The sequence below is a fragment of the Dendrobates tinctorius genome, unplaced genomic scaffold (assembly GCF_039654945.1).
Source record: "Dendrobates tinctorius isolate UK_male_01 unplaced genomic scaffold, ASM3965494v1 ptg000073l, whole genome shotgun sequence".
NCBI lineage: Eukaryota > Metazoa > Chordata > Amphibia > Anura > Dendrobatidae > Dendrobates > Dendrobates tinctorius.
Window position 1 is genome coordinate 29,137,530 of NW_027361741.1, and position 26,425 is coordinate 29,163,954.

A 26,425-nucleotide genomic window follows, 5' to 3' on the forward strand; every position below is an offset into this window, starting at 1 on the left:
ATGAATCCTTCAGGTGCTTCAGGAGAACTGAAGCAATGTGGAAGGAAAAAATGAACATTTAACTTTTTCACACAAAAAATTACTTTAGACTCAAACTTTTTTATTTTTACAAGGATAAGGCTGGTTTCACACTAGCGTTTTTTAGCGCTGCGCTTAGTGCGTGTCCATGTGCATGCGTCCCTATCTTTAACATGGGGGCGCATGGTCTAGCGTATGCACGCGTTCATATGCATTTTCATGCACATGCATTTTTGTAGTGTGCGCCTAGGCGCGCCGGATGCAATCTGTTGCATTTTTGGTCTGTCCGACCTGTCTCAAAAAAACGCATGCGCACGTTTGCGCACGGAATGCGCAAAAAATCACATTACAGTCTATGGGAACGCAGGTGTGCGCATGGACATGCACATGCCTGCGTTTAAAATCGCATGCGTTTTAAGAGTTAACATGGCTAGAAACTGGTTAAAACGCATGCGCCTAAAAAATCAAACGCATACAAAACGCATGTTGCGTTTTTTGTATGCGATTCTATTGCGCACGAAGTGCAGCGCTGAAAAACGCTAGTGTGAAATTAGCCTAACAAGAGAAAACGGACTACAAAATATGTTGTGCAATTTCTCCTGATCTGCTGATACCACATATGTAGGAGAAAACTACTGTTTGGGCGCACAGCAGAACTCAGGAGGGAAGGAGCACACTTTTGACTTTTCGAACGCAAAGTTTAATGGAATAATTAGCGGACACCATATCGTGTTTGGAGAGCCCCTGATGTGCCTAAACAATGGAAACCCCCCACAAGTGACCCCATTTTAAAACCACACCCCTCAAGGATATTATCCAGGGGTACAGTGAGCATTTTGAACCCACAGGTATGACACAGGATTTGGTCGTCATATTGTATGTCGTTATTGGTGTTGAGCGCAAAGGCTTGCTACTCCCATTTGCATCGTATGTACCAAATAGCGCGGGTGCTCAAGTGACATGTTCAAGTCCCTTCCCAGCATGTTTTTCCCGGCTGTTAGACACTCAAAAAAACCATGCGGGATCCGTGATACTCTGTGCATACCCGAGCACACAATAAAATCTCGAGTAGCGAGCACTTGCGCTCAACACTAGCGGTCTTTTTTTTCCCCTTTAAAAAAAAATATATTATATATATATATATATATATATATATATATATATATATATATATATATATATATATTTTTATTTTTTTTTTAACGCCAACACAACCCCACCTTTAACTGCAAACAATGGAAAAAAATTTAAATTTTTTTATTTTTATCATTTATATCTAACTAAGTGGGATTTGATTTACTACTTTTTATCACAGTGATCTAAAGGAATCAATATGAAAAATTTCCTACTGTTGTCAGATACCGGCCGGCAGACCTCGGCGGGCGCAATGTACTTTAACAGTTAAAACTTTTACAGAAACTAAGGTAACCCAAAAGTCACCTCCTAGAATATCTGAAATTTTTAAAAGTGAAATCAAGTAAATCAGAGTAATTGACTTCTAGAAAGATCCAATCAGTGTGAAAAGTAACTTTCTCATTACCATCCTATTAAATATGTATTTACATTGCTTTTCTGCTGGCTTCTAGGTATCCATGTGAACCTCCTGCCTGATTTGAGAGCTTTCCCCTCTAATTACTTCGGAAGCAAACAGACAAAAGAACTGTCTTTTGTTTAAAGGGTTAATCATTGACAGCCGTGACATTTCTCATCTCAGCTCTAAAACACTCAAGCAAGAATAGCTGTTAGATGGCACCGAGAACCAAATCACTAATATACAGTACATTAAAAGAAAAAAAATCATCTTGTCGTAGCAGCATCCAATACTGAAGAATAATTATAAATATTTTACTGATTTATATAGCGCCATTAATTCCCCAGCGCTTTACAGACATTATTGGCACTGTCCCCGACAGGGCTGTGGAGTCGGTAAGCCAAACCTGCGACTCCGACTCCGACTCCTCAATTTCCCTTACTCCGACTCCGACTCCAACTCAGACTCCGACTCCACGACTCCGACTCCCACACATATTGCTTATATTTAAGTGAAAAATTTATTGTAGTACAATGTGAACATCAGTCATTTAATCATTTTTATGATCCAATAATCAAGATATTTAGATAGAACAGAATATATATTGGTGTACTACCCGGTTTTCATTCTTTTTGGTACAGATACGATATGGATAGACAGATATGGATAAATGGATAGATTTGCTATTGAAAACATTATCTATGAGCTCAAAAACCTTTCAGGTGATGCAGTTTTTTAAAAAGATGATCAACTTTTGCAGCTGAAAAACGTATCCTCAAAAAACACAGGAAAAACGCTGTGTGTGAATGTAGCCTTAGATCAGGAATATAACAGCCATTTATAGGACATTTCATAACTTTCCCAAACTCCTATGAAAAAATATTCAGCACATCCTGCATTGAATTACTGTACCCAATTTATTATATATTTTAGGAGTCGGAGTCGGTCCATTTTATACCGACTCCAACTCCGACTCCGACTCCACCAAAATGAGCACCGACTCCGACTCCACAGCCCTGGTCCCCGAAGCAGCTCACAATCTAAATTCCCTATCAGTATGTTTTTGGAATGTGGGAGGAAACCCACGCAAACACGGGGAAAACATACAAACTCCTTGCAGATGTTGTTACTCATTTATATAGAACCATTAATTCCACAGCGCTTTACAGACATTATTGGCACTGTCCCCGATTGTGACGAACAGCGCGGCCGGTGCCACCAATACGCCACGATCCCACCACTGACACAGGTTTGTCAGCGGACGGAGGGACGCGACGCACTGCCGGCACACTGCGATCACAGGCACAGTGGGGGCTTATCTTAGTTATCCCACCACTGGCACCATGTGACCAAAACACAGCAAGCTAATCTTGTTCTAACAATTTACCGCAGGGGGGTATTTTGGATGCCCCACCACTGCTAACAACCTTCCAAGAACTGCAGGGATTTATGTATATCCCACTTTCTCAGTTCCACTTTGGAACTCGCAGCTCTATGGCGCCCCCCTTACCCTCAGGTCAGTCAGGGAACTGCACCTAGGATAATTAGTCGCCGGACGGGCTGCTTGTTGTGCACGGGCAATTAGACTACTGCAGTGAGGGAATTATCAATGCTGTGGCCGCAGCCCCTCATCCAGCAATATAAGACCTTTCCGGACTGCCAACCAGCCAAACCAACTGCACACACCACGCTGCCACGCTTTACTTAATCAAAGAGTTAATTAAGAGAGTCCATGGCAAACCCCCAAATTAGTAGCGATTACTAAAAAAGGCGCATAGTTTGTTTCTTAGAGCATGGAGACAGAGCTAATAGATTTTTTTAATCATTTATTCCCAAAATGTAAGCAGTAATTACATAGATAAAAGTTGCTATAAAGTTGAGACATTAAGTATGTACAATGCAGTATAAAACAAAAAGATTAAAAGGCAGAAAGTAACACATGTGCTTAGGTGGTATTAGGCAGACCATGTGGCTCGGGGGATGGGCCGCAACCAAACATCCCAAGACATGGGGTAGGTCTGTTCAGCATCAGAACTCCAGCTTCAACTGATTGGAATTTGGTAGGGAATACCTTATAGCCTAGGGTCTGTGACCTCACGAAATGGGCGGTCTGGTGAGGTCCAACCCCCCTTTCTCTAAGTTATGATTTGGCTACTAAACTTAGAATAACTATATCTAAATGAGAAAAGCCCGTACCAACCCACATAGGGCATCATTGTTTGTGATTTATCGAATAGAATCCAATAACACCAAGCATGCCATAATTAAGACACTCCATTTGGCAGCAATCCATATCTCAGTTTCTGAAGGTCCGAGAACCTCGCAGGAGCCACCGTAGCGAAGCCGGGTCCACTCAGATCACAGAAATGTCCGTTTCATTTTTCTCTCGCGACCAGGGCCCATGCTAGCTTAGTTTAATATCTCTCATACTTTTCATTGGGCCTGTCTGAGATCAAAAGAAATGCTTTCCCTTTAGCTGTGCGGGGGGGGGGGGGCCAAGGCTTTGAGAGGAAATGCCCGGTATCAGGTTTCAGATGCAGGCAGAGAGCTGTACACGCACAGCTGCTAGGGGGGGCAAAAGGAGGGGGCTGCACGAGCTGACAGGCTACTTTCTCATAGAAAGAAGGATTCTAGCAGGTTACAGAAAACATCATACTTTACAGACATTTTACATTACACCGATGGGGCTCACAAACTATATTTCCTATCAGTATGCCTTTGGAAAGAGGGAGGAAACCCACACAAACACGGGGAGAACATACTAACTCCTTGCAGATGTTGTCCTTGGTGGGATTTGAACCCAGGACCCCAGCGCTGCAGTGCTAACCACTGAGCCACCGTGCCGCCCCTATATACAGTATGTGAATAAAAAGGTTAAGATCTTACTTGTAACTTCTCCACCTCCAGTTCGATTTCGACAGCCGCAAGCCCAGCTTTGCCCTGATCCGCCGCTAGCTGATGGAAAAACCTCCGCCATTTTATGAGCACTTCAGAAAACTGTAACTGAAAGGCAGAAAGGATGGCTAAGAAACACAACACAACATAGGCAGATCTACACGCTCATTCATTTTCCTTACCTCCTATCCGCTTTTCATATGGCTTCATGAAAAAGCTGAACAGCGCATATTAATAGCTTTAATATGTTTTACCATGATATAGGGGGAGATATAACAAGAATGAAGAACAATAGCAACATTACAGGAAAGCAATAAAGATGAGACCAAATTAAAGAGATAATTTAGGACAAATTATATCTAAATGGAAATGGTAAAATACTTTGATCGCTACAGGCTACGTCTGGTTCGTTAATTCACACCAGGACTGAACGCTGCAGCTTGTCTATGGAAACAAACAGTTGGCAAAGTTTGTTCTACACAGTTGTTTTCTCATTAAAAAGTAAGTGTCAAAAGTAGAAAGGATTATTCTTCAGGGAACTAATTCTCAGGCATGACAGCCACTATAATATACACTGCTTGGTCATAACGAGGGAAGAGCACAACACTGATTATCTCGTCACAATGGTATCTGTCAACGGGCAGCAAGTGAACAGTCAGTTCTTGAAAATGATGTATTGGGAGCAAGAAAAAGTTTAAGCATGCGAATGACAAGTTCAACATTGTGATGGCTGACGACTGGACTGGTCTTGTGGGCTTTTCCTAGTAAACAAGTGTTAGGACCTACTGAAAGTGGTCTAAAAAAAGGACAACCTGTGAGCCAGCGATGAGTGATTGGGTGCAAAGGCTAGTCTCTCTGGTCCAATCTCACGAAAGAGTTACCAATACAAATGACAGATACTTAATACTATATAAAGTGGGAAAACAGGGTGCAGACTGTCTAATTGGAGAGGAGATCAACATTGAGCCGACGATGAGCTAGAAGACTAACCAGAAGTGGTCTTGGATTGACAGAGTTGGGCAGTTTTGGAGGTGAACCTGCAAGTTGTCTGTGTACACTGCCACTTGACCGGTAATGACTGGAGTATATAATCAGTTTGAGGCATCCAGGGTGGTGGGAAAACACTCAGCCTGGTGAAGGAACCAATGGTAGTTTAAAGTGGTGGACTCAAACTTGATGAAGGCTGTAGTCTATTCTTTTTGAAGGGCAAGAAGAACCCTTGTAGACCAGTATAGTGTGGCCTGGTTTCTCTGGGATGTTGCCATGTAGTACAGCCATGGACTATACTGAACTAAATAGGCAGTGTGATGTCTTGGCATTGGGGGAACTCTTGAGTGTCAAGGCTCCAATGGAAGGTTACATAACTGTTCAAGTGTAGAAAGGACCTAAAAAGTGGTCTGAGTGTTGGACTGGAGGCATCTCAGAAAAGAGGGATGGTGAAAGAGGTGTCAAGGCTCTAGAATAGAATCTGAGTAAGGGCTCATACCCATATGTGTGAAAAAAAGTTTCGATATCAGGACCGAAAAAACAGACGAGTGTCATGCTAGTATAACCTGATTTATCACACCTAGCATCCTTTTTACTTCCGAATGTAGTGCGATTGCTATCCAACTGCGCTTTTTCAAAGGAAATATTCGTCAAAACAAACACACATACACACATTGGGAGTTCACAGTCAATGAACTCATTTCACCTATGCGAGTTCATATATTCTGTGTGTATATAGTGTATATATCTATTCTAACCGGTCAGTATGATTTTATTGTATGTGGCACATGAATTGCCAGCTTTTAAAAGGACACTGATGCGTAAAAATCAGACAGCACTCGCATGGTCCGAATGATGTGCAATTTTTTTCTCGCATCCATTGACTTGCATTGGCGAGTCTCGTCTACGATACGCAGCATGCTGTGATATTTTTTTCTCAGTACGATTTCAGCTGAGAAAAAAAAAAAAAAAATAATCGCATATGAGATGTAAGACCATGTGCACACATTGAGTATTTGATGAGTTTTTTACCCCAGTATTTGTAAGCTGAAACTTACAAATACTGAATGTGTGCATGTGGCCTAACCCATTAAATAACATTGGTCTGAGTGCTATCTGATTTTTATCGGATTGCACTCGTCAGTTTTTCTCACAAATGAGTATCAGCCCTAAGGCTAAGTGTACATGGGGTATTTCCGGTCAATGTGCAATGGACAGTATACAGTGCATTAACTACACTGGGTGCAGAATTATTAGGCAAATGAGTATTTTGATCACATCATCCTTTTAATACCTGTTGTCCTACTCCAAGCTGTATAGGCTTGAAAACCAACAATTATTTAAATCAGGTGATTTGCATCTCTGTAATGAGGAGGGGTGTGGCCTAATGACATCAAAACCCTATATAAGGTGTGCTTAATTATTAGGCAACTTCCTTTCCTTTGGCAAAATGGGTCAGAAGAGAGATTTGACGAACTCTGAAAAGTCAAAAATTGTGAGATGTCTTGCAGAGGGATGCAGCAGTCTTGAAATTGCCAAACTTTTGAAGCGTGATCACCGAACAATCAAGCGTTTCATGGCAAATATCCAACAGGGTCGCAAGAAGCATGTTGATAAAAAAAAGGCGCAAAATAACTGCCCATGAATTGAGGAAAATAAAGCATGAAGCTGCCAAGATGCCATTTGCCACCAGTTTTGCCATATTTCAGAGCTGCAACGTTTCTGGAGTCTCAAAAAGCTCAAGGTGTGCCACACTCAGGGACATGGCCAAGGTAAGGGAGGCTGAAAAACGACCACCTTTCAACAAGAAACGTAAGATAAAACGTCAAGACTGGGCCAAGAAATATCTTAAGACTGATTTTTCTAAGGTTTTATGGACTGATGAAATGAGAGCGACTCTTGATGGGCCAAATGGATGGGCCCGAGGCTGGGTCAGTAAAGGGCAGAGAGCTCCACTCCGACTCAGATGCCAGCAAGGTGGAGGTGGGGTACTGGTATGGGCTGGTATCATCAAGGTTGAACTTGTGGGACCTTTTCGGGTTGAGGATGGAGTGAAGCTCAACTCCCAGACCTACTGGCAGTTTCTGGAAGACACCTTCTTCAAGCAGTGGTACAGGAAGAAGTCGGTATCGTTCAAGAAAAACATGATTTTCATGCAGGACAATGCTCCATCACATGCATCCAAATACTCCACAGCGTGGCTGGCCAGTAAAGGTCTAAAAGAAGAAAAAATAATGACATGGCGCCCTTGTTCACCTGATCTGAACCCCATAGAGAACCTGTGGTCCCTCATAAAATGTGAGATCTACAGGGTAGGGAAAACAGTACACCACTCGGAACAGTGTCTGGAAGGTTGTGGTGGCTGCGGCACGCAATGTTGATCGTAAACAGATCAAGCAACTGACAGAATCTATGGATGGAAGGCTTTTGAGTGTCATCATAAAGAAAGGAGGCTATATTGGTCACTGATTTTTTTTTTTGTTTTTGAATGTCAGAAATGTTTATTTCTACATTTTGCGTTGTTATATTGGTTTACCTGGTGAAAATAAACAAGTGAGATGGGTATATATTTGGTTTTCATTAAGTTGCCTAATAAATCTGCACAGTAATAGTTACCTGCACAAACAGATATCCTCCTAAGATAGCCAAATCTAAAAAAAACCCTACTCCAACTTCCAAAAATATTAAGCTTTGATATCTATGAGTCTTTTGGGTTGATTGAGAACATAGTTGTTATTCAATAATAAAAAGAATCCTCTCAAATACAACTTGCCTAATAATTCTGCACACGGTGTAATGTTATTCTATGTGATAGTGCAAATGAGTCAGTTTTCTCACGGACTTCAGATGAGACTCTAAATAAAAATAATAAATTATTTCAGAATGTGCTTGTCTGGTCCGATTTACAGACCAGACTACTGCCTGTTAACAGCAGGCAGTTTTAGCACTATGTGGGTGAACACATGGAGAAAGGCAACATCCACAATTTACAGATGTAACTTGACCAAGAAATTCAACGCCATGTGATGACAGCCTAAAAGAGGCCGCCTAGAAGGTAAAATCTGTGGGAAAGACACCTCAACGCATCAATGAGATGAACACAAACGCTGTCAAAGTCCTCTGAGCAAGAGGATCGCAGAACTTTTTCTGTATTTGTTCAGTTGGGTTAGCTTGTAACGTTCAAGCACATTCCTTCATAAAAGTGTAGAAAATGAAATAAAAAAGAGAAACCACTAAAGACTAAGCCACTACTCAAGCACTCCCCCGTCACATACACCACTTATACAAGAGCTACTGCGTTTTTTTATGGCTTGCAGAAGAGATAAAAGTATGATTTGGTCACTAGAGGCATCAAACCAAGGATAGAAACACAGCTGCCAAATGTATAGTTTTAGCCTATGGACAAACTTAATGGGAACCTGACAGCTGATACATGCTGTACAATCCACATGTAACATGAATTAGGAGCTGACTGTATAAATTCAGCCATATAAGTTTGACTCTTAATTCTGCCTGCTCGCTCCCCTGGAGCGACAAGTCTCTCCGTATACTCACACATAGGGCGAGACCGGTCACTGAAGGGGGAGAAACCGCCAAGGCCCCACCTATCGGACTACTCACCTGTGCGGCTCGGTCCTTGGCAGCTTTTAAAGAATGCTTTCACTGCAAAAGTCACGGCGTTTCAGAGTCAGACATATCTGGCTGAAAGGATTTAGCCAATGCCCAATACATGCCACCTTTGGTTCGGGCAGCATGCATCAGCTGTGGGGTTCCCTTTAAGGCATCCTATGGAAAACCATCACAAAAGTGCTGTAAGGCGCAAGAATTTGGTGCATATGGTGTAAGTTGCTAGGCATGTTAAAAAAATTTTTTACCCTCATGTCATCTCATTCCTCACCCAGTGACAACAAATTCAGCACCATCGCACCTCACAAGGTGAATTCAAATGTAGAAATTTCAGTGGCCAAATGGTTTCCTGGAAGACCCAGTTAGATTAACACAAAAAGTAACCTATATGAGACGAATGGAGGGATGTTGAGCTGCAGAATTTTTTTTTTAATCAAAATTGTGGCATATGAATAACCCCTCAGGGGATGTACCCAAATTCTGAATTAAACCATACTCACATGCGGTGGGTGGGGTTTTGAAATGGGGTGTTAATTGGCGGTGTTACTTCACTTACTTGGCTGTGTTTTGCCCTTTCAAGATAATCAGTATTTTGCTAGCATGAGATCACTACAGGACTAGCTGCCCTACTGCCACATAGTCTAACCATGCCCACACCACTGATTAACAGCTGTCACTATACATTGTGCCCTAAAAGCTGCCAATCACTGATGATGTGGGTGGGGGTTACACAAGACTAAACATATGAGCGCTGCTAGAACTACAGCAGAAAGAAAACTATCACCACTGCTGCCCTCAGTAAAACAAGTGATAAATTCCTGGAATCAGGGTCTCGGTCCCGACTTCATGCTGTTGTCAAGTTATGTTAGCAAAAACCGGATGACCATTTCCTTTCAAAAGACCATTAGATCCCCACAGATCCTGAAAACCGGGCTCTGAAATTCATTCTTTATGGGATTATCAGAAAAAGCCGAATACTGTTTCTCACACTGTCCTACAGATAATGAATGGAGCCGCGACCTGCAAGCGCAGTCACCACCGCATTCCAAAGGACATTTTAGAGCATTGTCCATGGGATTGGTAGGGGTCCTAGACATTGGCCGCTCTGCAAATCATCACCTATCCTTTAGATATTTGATAATGTTTACTAATGGAATTATCCCTTCTATGGCATTTATACCTTTTAGAGAATTATTCACTTTTGTGCAAATAAAATAAAAAAAAAAAAGAAAGAAACTATTGTCTTGGTAACATATCTCCTACAGCTTTTGGTCTTGCTTCACCCGAATGCATTCCACAAAAATACATTTACCCATTTAGCAATAATACAAACTGTGGCAGAAAATATTGACATTTTCACTGTCGCCCCTCGAGGCCCTATGTACAGGAGTGTACCATGACATTATCGTATCATACATGCATAGATAAGACTATAAAGCTTCTTGATCGTCTGCCTTTGTACCTACGCTGACAAACCATTAGAAACCCAAGAAGTACAAAAAAAAAAAAAAGTTGGAGTAACTAAAACCACTGAACAAAGGCATAGGTAAAAAAAACACGGGTATTACATACCTGGTAATGTGTTTTTTCATGAGACATGACGGCACCACGAGAGAGGGGATCCGCCCTACGAGGACAGGAAACCTTCAAGATAAAAGGGGCGGCTCCTCTCTCCGCATCAGTTGTTTTACAGAGCACGAGAGGAACTCCGCAGGTTAGTGCACACATAAATAATACCTATTTTACACTGCTAAATTTCCAACACCAAGGGAGTGTATAATACTAACAAAACACCCAACTAATGACGTGATCAAATAGGGCGGGAATATAAGGGTGCCGTCATGTCTCATGAAAAAACACATTACCAGGTATGTAATACCAGTGTTTTTCCATGGTACATGACGGCACCACGAGAGAGTTACAGAGATTTGTATTCTCTTTGGGGGGGATCACTGCCTGTAACACTCTTCTCCCAAATGTGAGATCAGAGGCAGCAGATAGGTCTAATCTGTAATGTCTAAAAAAGGTAGATGGAGAGGACCAAGTGGCCGCCTTACAGATTTGGTCGATGGAGGCGTCCGCTCTCTCCGCCCAGGACGTTGCCATGGCCCTCGTGGAGTGGGCTTTTAGGCCCTCTGGAACAGCCCTGCCTGCACTACTATATGCTAGTATGATGGCCTCTCTCACCCATCTAGCTATAGTTTGCTTAGAGGCTTTAAGGCCTTTCCTTGCCCCCTGATATGAGACAAATAAGGCCCTCTGTTTCCTCCATGGTTTTGTCACCTCTAAATACTGTAGGATACATCTCCTAATGTCTAAGCAATGTAATCTCTCTTCCTTCTTGTTACCAGGGTTAGGACAAAAGGATGGCAAGATTATTTCCTGAGCTCTGTGGAATTTCGACACTACCTTAGGGAGGTATGCAGGATCTAATCTTAACACGACTCTATCGTCCATAACCTGAGTGTATGGTGGGTCTGCTGATAGTGCGTGTAAGTCCCCAACCCTACGTGCCGATGTGAGTGCCACTAACAAGGCTGTTTTTAAAGTTAACACTTTATCTGATGTTGCGTTTATTGGTTCAAATGGACTTTCCGTTAGGGATGATAGGACTAAATTTAGATCCGAGGGAGGAGGTTTAGGAGATGGGACAGAGTCAGCTCTAGTACAGGCCCGGATAAATCTGGCGACCCATCTATCGCTTGCCAGGTCATAGTTGAATAATGCTGCCAGGGCTGAAACGTGTACTTTCAGGGTGCTGACCGCTAAGCCCAAGTCTAAACCCCTTTGTAAAAACTCTAGCACTGCCCTCACAGGTACTTCCCCCTCCTGTATAGGGCCTGAGGTGGACAAAAATTTTCTCCATATTCTCCCATATATTTTTGTAGTCACTGGCTTTCTGCTACTGATTAGGGTGGCAATCAACCTTGCTGAAAAACCTTTCTTCTCTAACAGTGACCTTTCAAATTCCAGGCTGTCAAATGCAGCCTGGAATTTGGAGGGTGATTGAAGGGACCCTGTGTTAGGAGGTCGTGGTCCTCTGGGAGCACCCATGGGTCTGTCACTGACATCACTCTTAGCCAATAGAACCACGTCCTTTTTGGCCAAAAGGGAGCTATCATAATTACTCTGGCTTGGTCCTCCCTGATCTTCTTCAGGACTAATGGAATGAGGCATATCGGAGGGAAGGCGTACAGGAGACCTGATGTCCATTTTATTCTGAAGGCGTCTACCGCCAGTGGCATGTCTGCTGGCCTTAGGGAGCAGAATTTTTGAACTTTTCTGTTGGTTTTTGAGGCGAAGAGATCTATTATGGGTTTTCCCCACCTCTGCACAATTTGTTGAAAAATGGACTCTTTTAGGCACCATTCGCCTTGCTTTAAGTGGTTCCTGCTCAGAAAGTCCGCCTTCAGGTTGTCCGCGCCTCTGATATGCAGGGCCGATAATGAGAGAAACTGATGTTCCGCCAGAGTCAGGATTCTTCTTGCTATTTCCATTAACGACCGAGAACGGGTGCCCCCCTGATGGTTTACGTATGCAACTGCTGTACGATTGTCCGATAGGACTTTCACATGATGTCCTCTCAGGTGTGTCAGTAATCCTTCCAGCGCTCTTTCGATGGCTAGTAGCTCCCACTCGTTTGAGGATAGATCTATTTCCTCCTGAGCCCAAGGATCTTGGAGCCATAGGATGTCTAGATGGGCTCCCCATCCCCAGGGACTGGCATCTGTCGTGACTACTCTGGAGGCTGCATATGTCCAGGGTACTCCCCTCGGAGAGGACTCTATCTGTAACCACCATTTTAGTGACTGGAGTACAGGATCCGGGATGGTGAGCTTCTGTTCTAACTGCCCTTGAAGCGTCAGATCGCTTTGTAACACACACCACTGAAGTTCCCTTGTGTGAAATTGAGCCCATTTTACCGCTGGTATGCAGGAGGGTAGGGACCCCAACACTGACATGGCTTTCCTCAGAGTCATTGTTGGCTTTCCTAATGTTGTTCTGATTAAATTTTTGATTTTCTCTTCTTTCTCCTCTGGGAGGCGACATTCCTGTATTACCGAGTCTATTGTTAGGCCCAAAAAATTCTGGACCATTGTTGGCTCCAACCTGGATTTTTTGAAGTTCAGTTGCCAACCCAGAGTCTGAAGAGACTCTATCACTATCTTGACTTGTTCCTGACAGTGAGCGAAATCTTTCCCCACTATCAAGAAGTCGTCCAGATATGGTATTACTAGAGCATCTTTTTCTCTGAGATGTGCCGTGACCTCCGCAATTAATTTCGTGAAGACCCGGGGGGCTGTTGCTACCCCAAAGGGCAGAGCCTTGTACTGAAAGTGATGCCACTGAGATTTTATCTGGACTGCCACCCTGAGATATTTGCGGTCTTGCTGCCGGATCGGGACATGATAGTAAGCATCCTTGAGATCCAGGACCGACATGTAACACCGAGGGAAGAGGAGTTTCACTGTAGATCTTATCGTCTCCATCTTGAATGATGGGACTACTAGATACTTGTTGAGGCCTTTCAGATTTACAATCGTCCTCCAGGAATCGTCTGGTTTCCATATCAGAAATAGGGGGGAGTAAAAGCCTTCCTTCTTTTCTTTTTCTGGAACTTCTTCCAGTACGAGTTTTTGTACAAGCGATAATACCTCCTCTTCCAAACTCTTTTGTCTTTCTTGAGATGATTGCACCGGAGTTTGAATGAATTTTTGTGGTGGCCAGTGGTGGAATTTTAACTCCAGACCTGACCCTACTATCTGTCGGATCCAGGTGCTGGATGAGATCCTTTCCCAGGCTGGGAGGAAGTGAGAGAGCCTTCCCCCCACCTGAGAAGGACCGTCACTGGGCGGGTTTTTTGGCTTCTCTAGGGGGCTTACTGAAATAGAAGCCTCTCCCTGCTCTGTATCGCCTGTCAGAATTGTTTCTGTCACGATCTTTAAATTGTTGCCTTCTGAATTTTCGGCGTCTCTGAAAGGAGCGCCGAAAGGCTTGAAATGGTTGTTTCGGAAAATTCTTTTTTGTATCACTCGCTTTTTCCAACACTTCATCCAATGCCGGACCGAATAAGAAATTTCCTTCACATGGTAGAGAGCAAAGTTTCATTTTTTCCTCAGTGTCCCCCGGCCAGCATTTGAGCCATACCGCACGCCGTCCTACATTGGTTAAAGCTGCTGACTTTGACGCTAGCCTGGCCGAATCTGCTGACGCCTCTGCGAGAAAATCCGCCGCCGCTCTAATAGCCGGCAATGATTCCAGAATCGTCTCTCTGGGAACCCCTTGTTCTAATTGATCCTCCAAGTTGTCTGTCCATATCTTTAGGGACCTAGCCACACAAATGGCTGCGATGGCGGGTCTTAGTGCCCCAGCCGAGGTTTCCCAGGCTGCCTTAAGGCAATTGTCCGCCTTCCGGTCCAGCGGCTCTTTTAGAAACCCCAGGTCCTCAAAGGGTAGGGAAGATTTTCTGGCGACCTTTGATATCGCTACATCAATTTTGGGGGCCCTATCCCAGGATGAGGATGCCTCTTCCTCAAAGGGGTATCTCCTCTTCAGGGAATTCGTTATCTGGGACTTCCTTTCTGGTTTTTCCCATTCGCATTTTATGAGTGCTTTCAGTTGCTCATTAACAGGGAAGGTCTTACGTTTTTTCTTTTGCAGTCCACTGAACATGAGATCTTGGGCTGTCTTTTTTGTCCGCTCTTCTACTAGCCCCATGGTAGATCTAACTGCTTTAATGAGTTCATCCGTAGTTTCTACTGGAAACGTATCTTCCCCGTCCGAGCTACTTCCTGGATACTGCGACTTATTTGAGTCGTTCTCTGACCCTGTAGAGTCTTGTTGAGAGACCCCTGAGGGGCTTGATCTCCTAGTTTTCCTCTCTGTATCTACAGATTGTAATGCTCTTACTGACTTGGAAACTTCTGTCTGAATTATGGCTCTCAGACTATCCGAAAATGAGGGTGTCTCCTCCGCTATGGTCTTGTTAATGCACTCCTGGCATAACTTTTTGTTCCAGGCTGCTTCTACGGGACTTTTACATAAAGCACATTCTTTATTTTTTGACTTTCCTCTACATTTCTTAGGGACCTCCTATACTCCACCCCGCCAATGTATGTAAGAGGAGGAGGAGAGGGAAGAGAGGAGAAAAGAGAACAGACATTAGATTACTGGACTTTCTCGAAGTTCACTCACCACTCGGACGCTTCACAGAACGGGTACCGGATCTGGAGTTTGGCTGGTCCTTTCACTGTCTCCCAACGAGACTATGGACCCCTCTTTCCTGCGGTGACGATCCGCCCGTGCGCTGCCCGAGTGGCTCACACTACTGCTGCGGCGGCGTGTCTTTGCTTTCTCCTCTGAGCACGACCGCCTCTCCTTTGCTTCCTGGCGCGATTGCACATGCTCTGGCGAAGGGCTCTCCATTATGCTACTTATGGCTGCAAGCAGTCACCTCCAACTCAAAACTGGTGCTGTGACGCCTGCTCGCCTTTTCTGGCGATCTTAAATAGCACCTTTTTTTTTTTTTTTTTTTTTTAAGACCACCTGGTCTCGCACCTGCCCCGCTTGCTGTGTGGACGCGCGCGCGTGCGTGCCTCATGCCTCTGTGTGCCCCCCCGGGACCGTGCACACCTTCTCCTCTCCCAGGCCCCGCGGTGTTGTGCGCGCCGCTCTACTTCCGGGTCGCACGCAACCACTTCCGGTTCATCGGCCGTCATGCGTGCTCCCAACGTGCGCCCCTCCCGGTGCGGCCATACGAACCCGGGCCGGGTGAGCGCCTGGGCCCTGCTTGCTTCGGGGCCCCCAGACACCCCTTACCTGCGCGATGGACCCCTTCCTGGCCTGACTGCAGGCCGCTGCGGGGTTCGGTGTCTGGTCTTCAACAGGGAGGGTACACTGTCTGTGGCCTCCGAGGAGCCTTCCCCTGCCCGGGCACCGATGTGTCTCCTGGGCTGCATGGCCACTGTATGTTGACAGGGAGGGAACACTGCAAGTGGCCTCCCTGGACCTTCTTTGTGTGCTGTCATCTTGGAGGGTCCACCGCCAAGGTACCCCGCTTCGCCTGGGCATCTGCCCTACCGGCTGTGGCCATGCCTTCGCTCAGGGGGGACATAGGCATATATGGCCCCCGAGGCGACTACCGGTACCCGGCGTCGGGTGTAGCAAACCCATGCCTGCCATTAATCACCCGACCCAGGTCCAGGCATCATCCTCTTCGGAATCTTCAAAGAGGCTTTCATCTTGAGGGTTCCCCGTCGAGGACAGGAAACCAACTGATGCGGAGAGAGGAGCCGCCCCTTTTATCTTGAAGGTTTCCTGTCCTCGTAGGGCGGATCCCCTCTCTCGTGGTGCCGTCATGTACCATGGAAAAAAATACCTCTTATGGATTGTATTAAAAATTCATCAGCAAAGTTTTAACAGATAGGTCTAACAAGGAGGTTATGAACAATGGGAAACCACATTAAAGTCCAATGAAAAACAAACAGCGAATAATAGCATGCACCCTATAGATCAGTTCCCAATGACATCTAGAAATGAGCAAGAAAATAAGAGATGTCCACGATGTAAAGTGCCACGTTGATCTAAATCCTCCCCCATCATGGGTAAGCACTAGATGACATTGAAAAGTACCTGGCATTTTAGATCATGGACATCTCGTCTATTCTTATTCCAACTATTGTCTTGCTCATCTCCATGTCCTCACTGGGGGCACTGATCTATAGGGTGCATTATCTTTTTGTTTTTCATTGGACTTTGATCTGGTTCCCCACTAGCCATTTTCTCCTTATTAGACCTCTTTGTTATATATTTGGGGATGAATTTTTAATGTAACCAATAAAAGGTATTTTTTTTTTACATATTCCTTTGTTCGGTGGTTTTGCTTACTCCATCTTTGTCTGTTTTTCTCGATTTTCTAATCATTATGGGAGTACGCCACTATTTATTCTATGTATTCCTTTAGTGGGGACTATATAAATTGGCTGTCCCCAACCTGGAATTAATTATGTGTCTTGTGAACATTTTTCTATTGCTTACAAACCATTCCTGCAAAGAGAATCATAGATGCATAAAGACACATCATGGTTAAAATGGTGCTGAGCAGTGAGGAAGCGGTAACCAACCTTGCAATTAACTGTTGTGGTTTTCCTTTGTGTCTCTTAGATTAGTGAGGTGTAAAGTAGCATTGACTTACGTAGCAAAGACATTAGCCACCAATGCAAGTCACTTAAATTACAAGTTCAATAGAATGGTCAATAAAGCACAATGTTACTAGCTTTTTTACTCTCCTTTTCTTTTGTATGGTCTACAGCTCAGAGCGAAACAAAACATTGCACTAAATCTCCTTTAGAAAATAATCCTTATTTATGTAATTAACTGACCAGAGCAAAACTTAGGATTTAATCATCATCAATTATTTTATCCAAGGGTGCAGCAGTGTCTGTGTGACGGTAAAATGAAGATGCAGTAGGACTAAATAAGCTGTTCAATTTCTTTTTTTTTTCTTACATTTTATTTGTTGTACATAGATACTGGAAAAGCCAAATAGCTCAATTATTAATGAAACCGGATGAAAATAAAAAATTTGCTAACAAAATGGCTGTTTGTTGGACCACTGTCACTTGAGTCCGCCACATAAAACAAACCCCCTTGGCAAAAATACATGTTTAGAACATACGGCATAAGGAAAAAGACTGAGTAACCTGAGTTTTGTTCTTGAGAGATTTACAAAGTGTCTGGCAGATTGTAAGCATTTGTGAGGAGGGCCAACTCTTTAGTTGAAATGGTTAAAAGGAAAACGATCAAATCCCAAAATGTTATTGACCTGCAGGCATGGAGTTAATCAGCAGGTTAATAACATTTCAGAGCTAACAGGCCGCTGCACTGAAGTCTGGCTATTGAGCGGAAGGGAACTTTATTCCTCCTTTTAGCCTCCGGCTTTCAGTCACTGCTCAGTACATAGTGAGTGACAGCTGTAACCGCGCCTATGCCACTGACTGACCGCCAGCTTTGTACTGATTCACTGCTGAGCCAGCTGTCAGTCAGTGCCTGTGTGTGGTTACAGCCGATGCTCACTATATACGGAGAGGCTACTGGTCGCGCCTCTGTGACTGAAAGCCGAAGGCTTCATTTTCTCCCAGGAGCTGAGCTTTCAGTGCAGAGGTCAGGCAATTTCAGTAAGAACACTATTAATCTGCACATTAACCCCATATCTGCAGGTTAATAAAGATCTGGAATGAGATAGGTTGCCTTTTAGTTTCTTTCTCTGCAAGTCTGATTTTCTTGGTGGAAATTTTCTCTGAATTGTAAAGTGCTACTGAATATGCTGCCGCTATATTATTAGTGTGATTAATGGATCTCCCCCCAAAGGACAGATAATGCTGAACATTGACAATTCTAGAAAGTTTTGCCACAGGTGGTTTTCAACTCTTACAAAACAGAAGTATATTGTGAGCGAGAGAATTAGATTTACCAGAAATTGTGGCCTTCCTAACGCAGTCAGCTTTATTGCAGAAAATCCATCCTCGGAACTTCCCCCTGAAAGAAGAAGAAGAAAAAAAAAAAACACAAATTCAGATTTTTGCAGAGTAGGTGCCAATTCTTATAGGAAATCTGTCAACAGGTTTTTGCCATTTAACCTAAAATCTGGATGATGTAAGGGAAGAGAACCTGCAATGCGTTATTTACTGGGTGCTTGTTGTAGTATCAATAAAAATCAACATTTTATGAGCAGATCACTAGAGGACTAGCTGCCTCGTGCCATATTCTTAAGCTCTGTGTAACTCCACCCTCACCACTGATTAACATCTTTCTGCCTATGCACAGGGCACACAGAAAGCTGCCAATCAGTGCTATATGTGAGGTTATGCAGAGCTCAGCATCCAGAGAACTTGTAGATCTGAAGCAGAGAAAACCGTGATTTTATCAAAACTTTAGCAAGCAGCCCAGTGATAAATCACTGGAATTGGGATCTCTTCCCTTCAGCCATGGTGCTCTCAGTTTACATAGCAAAAACCTAAGGACAGATGGGTCTTTAAAAAGATTCTTTTTTTTTTTTAATGTCAGTAGATGTTATTATATGAATGTTTCTCAAAAGCATTTTTTTTTTTTTTTTTTTTTTTTTTTAATTCTTTTAACCAGAAGAAGACACGAATCTTGTTCCCAATAAGACCCAGCATTTTGTCCGCATTAACATGGTAAATTACATTACACCTGCAGTGATCGCAGCACCTGGACTCCAATGGTTACAACTTTGGACAGTGAACATATACATATTTATACCGTGTTAGCCAGTAGATATAGATTTAAGAGTCTGCAGACTTGCTGGGGACGAACGACAAAACTTAAGGAAATTATCCTCTACATCTTGACTACGGCACAGCAACAAATTAGATTGAATGGTATTTAGGCCAATTGTTCTACTTTCCCCATCTATTAGAGTTTACTGCTGAATTTCGGTACACGGGGATGGATGCAAAGCTTAAATATCCAGATTTTATGGAAGGATTTATATTCAAAAAGTGATATTTCTCCAAAAGACAAGCAAGCTGGCTTCAAGCCTTCATAATGGGACTACCTAAATTTTGATTCTTCATTGGTACACAGGAAGAAAAAAAAAAAAAATATTTGTTAGCATTAATTTCTTAGAGAATAAATAGGAACATAATGTATCCAAACTCCTTGCAGAGATGTTATTTAGCTACACACTGTGCACGCTCATTTCAGCAGGAAAACACAATGCAAAACAAATATCAGCTGGAACCCAAAATCAAGCAAGCCTGTCCATTCAGCCACAGAGCGAACCCCATCACAAAGGAAGATGCATGTACATAAATTACAGGCACGCCTTGTAAAGTGACGAGGATGAGCTTCAGAAAGAGGTCACCTGTTTGGAGCATATAAACATCTTCAATTCAATCTTTACTATATCCCAGGTCACTAAAATAACCAATTTTATATAACGTATATTTTCGGATTACAAGATGCACTTTTTTCCCCAAAATATGTAGCTGCAGTGGAGCTTTCAGGCTGCGGTGAAGTGGGGTCCCGGGCTGGTACGACAAGGTGTTCAGCGGTGCGGGGCTCCGCCCACATTTTGTGAAAGCCCGGAGCCCAGCACTTTCCACACTCTTAGGCTGTGTGCACACACTGCGGATTCTGGTGCGTTTTTTTCGCGCGGATTTTGCAAAATCTGCAGGTCAAAAAGACCTGCGGTTTATCTGTGGATTAGCCTGCGGTTTGACACCTCTACAATGGAACAGGTGTAAAACCGCTGCGGACTCTGCACAAAGAAGTGACATGCTGCGGTTTTGAAACCGCAGCAAATCCGCACGGAAAACATGGATTTTTGTGATAACTCACCGTAAACTCCTTTTCTCTGAGACGCTCATTGGGGGACACAGGTACTGTGGGTGTATGGTACTGCCGCCTGGAGGCTGACACTAAGTGACAAAAAAAGAGATTAGCTCTTCCGCCGCCGTATAAACCCTCACCCCGATTGCGGGCGGAATCAGTTTGGTGCAAAAGCAGTAGGAGACCAAACAAAAATCAGACAACATCAACCTTAATGCAGGTAACAACACCACCCTAATCTCAATCAAAAAGGATATTAATTAAACAAACAGAAGCCAATTTGGCTATCAGGGTGGGTGCTGTGTCCCCCGATAAGCGTCTCGGAGAAAAGGATTTTACGGTGAGTTATCAAAAAATCCATGTTTGTCCTTCACCTCTTTGGGGGACACAGGTACTGTGGGACGTCCTAAAGCATTTCCTGGGTGGGAAGTTGACTCACCGATCCAAGCTACATGCACCTCCTGTCTAGAGGTGCGCCACCGCTGCTTGGAGAATCCATCTACCCTGGCTTGCATCCGCTGAAGCCTGAGTATGGATATTGTAATGTTTGGCAAATGTTTGCAGGCTGGACCAGGTTGCTGCCTTGCAGACTTGTTCTGCCAGTGCCTGGTGCTGAAGAGCCCAAGAGGCGTCCACTGCCCGAGTAGAGTGTGCTCTGATCCCTGTTGGAACTGGTGCACCTCTGATGCGGTAAGATTCTTGAATGGTCAACCGAATCCACCTGGCTATGGTTGACTTCGAAGCAACCTTCAGGGAGCACCAACAGCACGTCTGACTTACGAAAGGGTGCCGTCCGTGACACGTACCTCCTGAGTGCTCTCACCAGGTCCAACATATGAAGGGCCTTTTCCACACGGTGAACCGGTGCTGGACAAAAAGAGGGCAAGACAATATCCTCATTGATGTGGAACGAAGAAACGACCTTTGGCAAAAAAGAAGGAGCTGGTCTGAGAACCACCTTATCCTTGTGGAAAGTCAGAAACGGGGCTTGACAAGATAGAGCTGCCAGCTCAGAGACCCGCCTAATTGACCTTATAGCTACGAGGAACACTACCTTCCAGGAAAGGTATAGCAAAGAGACATCCTGTAGCGACTCAAATGGAGCTTCCTGCAGAACGCTTAGGACCAGGTTAAGGTCCCAGGCGTCCATAGGCGCCTTATAGGGAGGTCCCAAGTGGGAGACTCCCTGGATGAAAGTCTTTACTTGCAAATTGGTCACAATCCTGCACTGAAAAAGTACGGATAAAGCCGATATCTGTCTCCTGAGAGAACTTGGGGCCAAGCCTGAATCTAAGCCAGACTGGAGAAAGGCTAAGACATTAGGGATAGAGAATCTCAGAGGAAAACAACTGCGGCTTCGACACCATGAAAAGAAAACCTTCCAGGTGCGGACATCAACTCGTGCCGAGGTAGGCTTCCGGGCGCTAATCAATCATTGTAGCAACCACTTTGCGCCCAAACCCCGCCTGAGTCAGAACACAAGATTCAACGGCTAAGCCGTAAAACACAAACACAGCGCTCCTGAGTTCGGGTGGCAGATCGGTCCCTGCGAAAGTAAATCTGGGCGCTCTGGCAGTCCCCATGGCACGTCGGCGAGCAGCTGAACTAGATCTGCGTACCATGCCCGACGGGGCCAGTAGATTCATTGGAACTCCTTCCGCCTTGATCTTTTTGATGACCCTCGGGAGTAGTGGCAGTGGGGGAAATAAGTACGGGAGGCAAAACTGGTTCCATGGCAGAACCAGTGCATCCACGGCGATTGCCTGCGGGTCCAAGCGACAAACGTGGGCACCTTGGTGTTCACCCTGGAGGCCATCAGATCCACATCCGGTGTTCCCCACCGTTGGCAAATCTGCTGAAAGACCTTGGGGTATAGAGACCATTCCCCGGACGCAAGCCCCTGCCGGCTGAGGTCTGCCGCCAAGTTCTCTACCCCGGGATGTGGACCGCGCCGATATCACCGTGTGGTTCCTCACGGCCCAGCGAAGCACATGCCCTACCTCGCGCATGGTTGCCCCTTTGGTGATTTATGTAAGCCACCACCGTGGCATTGTCTGACTGAATCCGGATGGGGCGGCCTGCTAGAAGGTGATGAAAATATTGCAGAGTCAGCCGGATCGCCCGTATCTCCAACAAGTTGATCGGGAGGCGTGTCTCCTGCAGTGACCACTGTCCCTGGGTCGTGTGGTGGCGAAAAACCACTCCCCAGCCAAGGAGGCTGGCGTCGGTTGTGATCACCAGCCAATAGTCTGGGGGAAAGGGTTTCCCCTGGAAAAGGGAGGGACTGATTGCCCACCACTCGAGTGACTGTATGACCTGAGAGGACAACCGGCATCGGTGATCGAGCGTGATTGGGTTCTTTTCCCAGGATGACAAGAGGGCGTGCTGCAGGGGGCGGAGATGGAACTGGGAGAACGGGATCGATTCCATTGCCGCCACCATTTTTCCTAGAATCCTCATGCCGAAACGGATGGTGTGAGGGAGTGGTTGACGAAGTATCCGAACTCCCTGCTGGAGAGCGAGGGCCTTGTCTCAAGGGAGAATTACCAACCCTCGGAAAGTGTCGAAGATCATCCCTAAAAAGAAAATCCTCTGGGTTGGGACAAGGGATGACTTCTTTACGTTGACCAACCCTAAGTGGGCAAGAGTATCTAGCGTGATGCTGACACTTTCCTCGCATGCCCGCCTTGAAGGACCCTTGATCAAAAGGTCGTCTAAGTATGGCAATACGACTATGCCCCAGGAGTGCAAGATGGCCATGGGGATTGCCATGACCTTTGTGAACACTCTGGGGACGGTGGCTAGCCCGAAGAGCAGCGCTGCGAACTGGAAATGTAGACCGCTGATGGCGAAATGTAGAAATCTTTGATGCGGGGGGAAAATGGGAATATATAGATAGGAGTCATGGATATCGATAGAGGCCAAGTATTCTCCTTGCCCCATTGCCGATATGACTGAACAGAGAGACTCCATCCGGAAATGCCTGATCCTGATAAGTTTGTTCAGGAGCTTTAGGTCCAAAACGGGCCTGACAGTCCCGTCCTTTTTGGGGACTGCAAACAGGTTAGAATAGAAGCCCCGTGTCTTCTTGTTTTCTGGTACGGGAATAATAACTGTTGTTGTGTCAGAGTAAATCGATAGATCCTAGTAGAGCCCTTGCCCAGGTATCCCCCCTGGGAAGACGGGAAAGAAAAAATTGTCTTGGGGGGTATCTGACAAAGTCTATCTTGTACCCTGAGGACACCAGCTCTCTCACCCATGCGTCGTGAAAGACACTGAGCCAGACGCAGCGAAACCAGAGTAGGCGGCCGCCTACCTCGCTGGTGTTGCGTGGCAAATGCCTCGAGACATTTGGCTGAAGATCTTTGGGACCTGGATCCCCTCGACCTGGGCTGGTTAGTGCGCATTCTCTCCAATGGGTTGGCTCTATACGAGACCTGTCGGCCCCTATCCTGGTTGGGGTGACCTGATGCGGCGGAATTGGCCGCTGTGGTCCACCCGGGGTGGCGGAAGGCCCAAAAACGGGCCTGAAACCGGTGACAAAACAGCGGTTTGACCTTTTGTTGAGGGAGAAAACTGCTCTCCCCCCCCCCCCCCCCCCCCCGTGGAGTCGGAGATGCGCTGATCCAACTTCTCTCCGAATAGGCGGCTGCACTGGTATGGTAGCGATGTCAAGGACTTTTTTGAAGCTGAATCGGCCTGCCATGTCCTCAGCCATAGAGCTCTCCTAATGGAGATCGTATTTGCGGCCGTAAGTGCCGCGCAATTGGCCGCATCTAAAGATGCATTGATTAAGTAGTCCCCCACCATAGCTATCTGACTTACGATCTCTGATACTTCAGGTGGTAGGTCTATGTCTTGCAAGGCTTTGTTCAATGATTCTGACCAAGAAAGCATGGCCTTGGCTACCCACGTTGCCGAAAACGAGGGAGACAGTGCTGATCCTGATGCCTCAAACACTGAGCGAGCCAAGTTCTCTATGAGGCGATCAGTGGGATCCTTAATAGAAGAACCACTAGGTACGGATAGTAGGGTTCTCGTAGCCAAGCGTGACACAGGTGGATCCACCATTGGGGATTTCGTCCATTTTTTACAGAGATCCAGGGCAAAAGGATACTTCGCCTAGAGTGCCTTCTGGCCAATCTCTGTCGTTGCACTATGTCCTCAAACTCAGGGCGCTTGACTCGCTTAAATGACACCTTATGGCCCGAAGCCAGGGTGGACTCATCTTCAATCCCCAGAGTCTGGTTGACGTCTTCTAGGAGACTGTCAATGGTTTCTTAACAAACCGGCGTATCTAGGTCAAGGGGTTCGTCCGAGTCGTAGTCTGAGCCTTGCTCGCTATCGACTGCTGGTTACAGAGAGCGAGAAGCAGAGCTCACAGATGCCGAGGCACCGGATGGACTGGGAAACGCCTTGTGGGTTCGTTTCCCCCGTGTCTGCCTGGAGTGAGAGCAGCCCCTGCAGGCCAGAGGCTCCTGTGAGGTAGAGGACCCCTCTAACATGGGCAAGCCACTGTCCCTTCCCCTATCTGGGGCTCGAAGGGACTCGATTGCTCTCGTAAGTGACACCATAGATTGCGACAGTGATAGGGCCCATTCCGGGGGACTTGGTACACTGGGCTCGGTCGCAGGGGAGGGCTCCTGGGTGCGTTCGGACTCGCAGGCTTCGCATACTCGCTTGGTCTGTGCCCGCGGAAAAGTGGACCGACAGGAGACGCATGCAGCGTACAGAAACTTGTGCGTGCTTTTCCTGACATGCTGTACCTGTCAGGCATCCGCAGAAAAAAAACGCTGGGGAAGTGCGCTCTCCATTTTTCCTAGCGTGGCCTCTCGTGGCGCTAGGTGACAGCACTTACCCCAGTCTTGAGCCCCGTGTCCTGGAAGTGCAGAGCGTCGCTCCGTTTAAACAGGTGCGCGCCACGACTGTGGGCAGGCCCCCGGAATAAAAAAAGGATTCCCGGGGGTGGTACTTCCGTGTGCGGCCTGGCCTCGGCCCGAAACCACGGCCTCAATTTCTTCTGTGTCCGCCCAGGCCATGGGGGGGGGGGGGGATGGGGCGGGGCCGGCGTGACGCGATGCTGGGGGGCGGGGACTTCCGGCCGCGGCCTAAATTTTTGATGTCCGCCCACGGGGGGGGGGGGGGGTTGGGGGCGGAACCACCGAACCCCCCCCAAGGCCGGAACCGGGTCCGCCACTGCCTGATGCCAGGGAGCGCGTTGTGGCGCCCGGACGAAGCTAAAGGCTGCAGCCCTGCGCTGCTGCAGGAGCCCTCCTAAGGCCACCCTCCTCCGTGCTTCGGCTCCAGCTCAGGTAGAGGGGAGGGGGCCGTATGAAACAAAGGACGGTGCAGGCACCCTGGCTCCAGCTAACCCCTTCAAGGGGTGAGGAGAGGAACCGTCCTCCCCCTTGCCGCACCGCAGCTTTAGCATTGGTGGCCGCACTTGTGCCTCTGCAGCCTAGGGTTTCAATACCTTAGGGTGGTCAGGGCTAAGTCCGGCATCATTCCCACGGTGCGGGAGAGGATACGTGGAGGCGACACTCGCACGTGCTCGCCTGTTGGTTTGGGGAGATTGGACGCTTTCAATAGGGTCCGTCGCCCCTGTCCATCTTCACGTGAAAAAAGCACTGGAAAAATCCCACTTTGCGGGAGAGGGTACGTGGAGGCGAAACTCGCATGTGCTCGCCCGTTGTTGGTTTGGGGAGATCGGACCCTTTCAATAGGGTCTGTCTCCTCGATCTCATCTTCATGTAAAAAAAAGGAACGTCTGGAAAAAATACCCGTTGCGGGAGAGGATACGTGGAGGCGACACTCACACGTGGTCGCCCGTTGTTGGTTTGGAGAGATCGGACCCTTTCAATAGGGTCTGTCGCCCCTGTCTTATATTCATGGGGAAAAAAAAAAAAAAATCAGTCTGGAAACAGACAGACGTGTGCCTCCAACAGACAATAAGCAAAAACTGATTCCACCCGCATTCGGGGCAAGGGTGTATATGGCGGAGGAGGAGCTAATCTC

At 46.1% G+C, this 26,425-nt stretch overlaps 1 protein-coding gene across 3 annotated transcripts in view; it reads right to left on the bottom strand.

Annotated features, from left to right (window-relative positions):
• Window positions 1-26,425, bottom strand: part of PRODH (proline dehydrogenase 1) — a 211,723-nt gene that overhangs the window by 100,566 nt on the left and 84,732 nt on the right. For all 3 annotated transcript variants that reach the window (XM_073582710.1, XM_073582711.1, XM_073582712.1), the window contains exons 5-6: window positions 18,531-18,595; window positions 4,436-4,552 (exon numbers count right to left, since the gene is read on the bottom strand). In XM_073582710.1, the coding sequence (XP_073438811.1) occupies window positions 4,436-4,552; window positions 18,531-18,595 (182 nt within the window). The remainder of the gene's footprint in view (window positions 1-4,435; window positions 4,553-18,530; window positions 18,596-26,425) is intronic.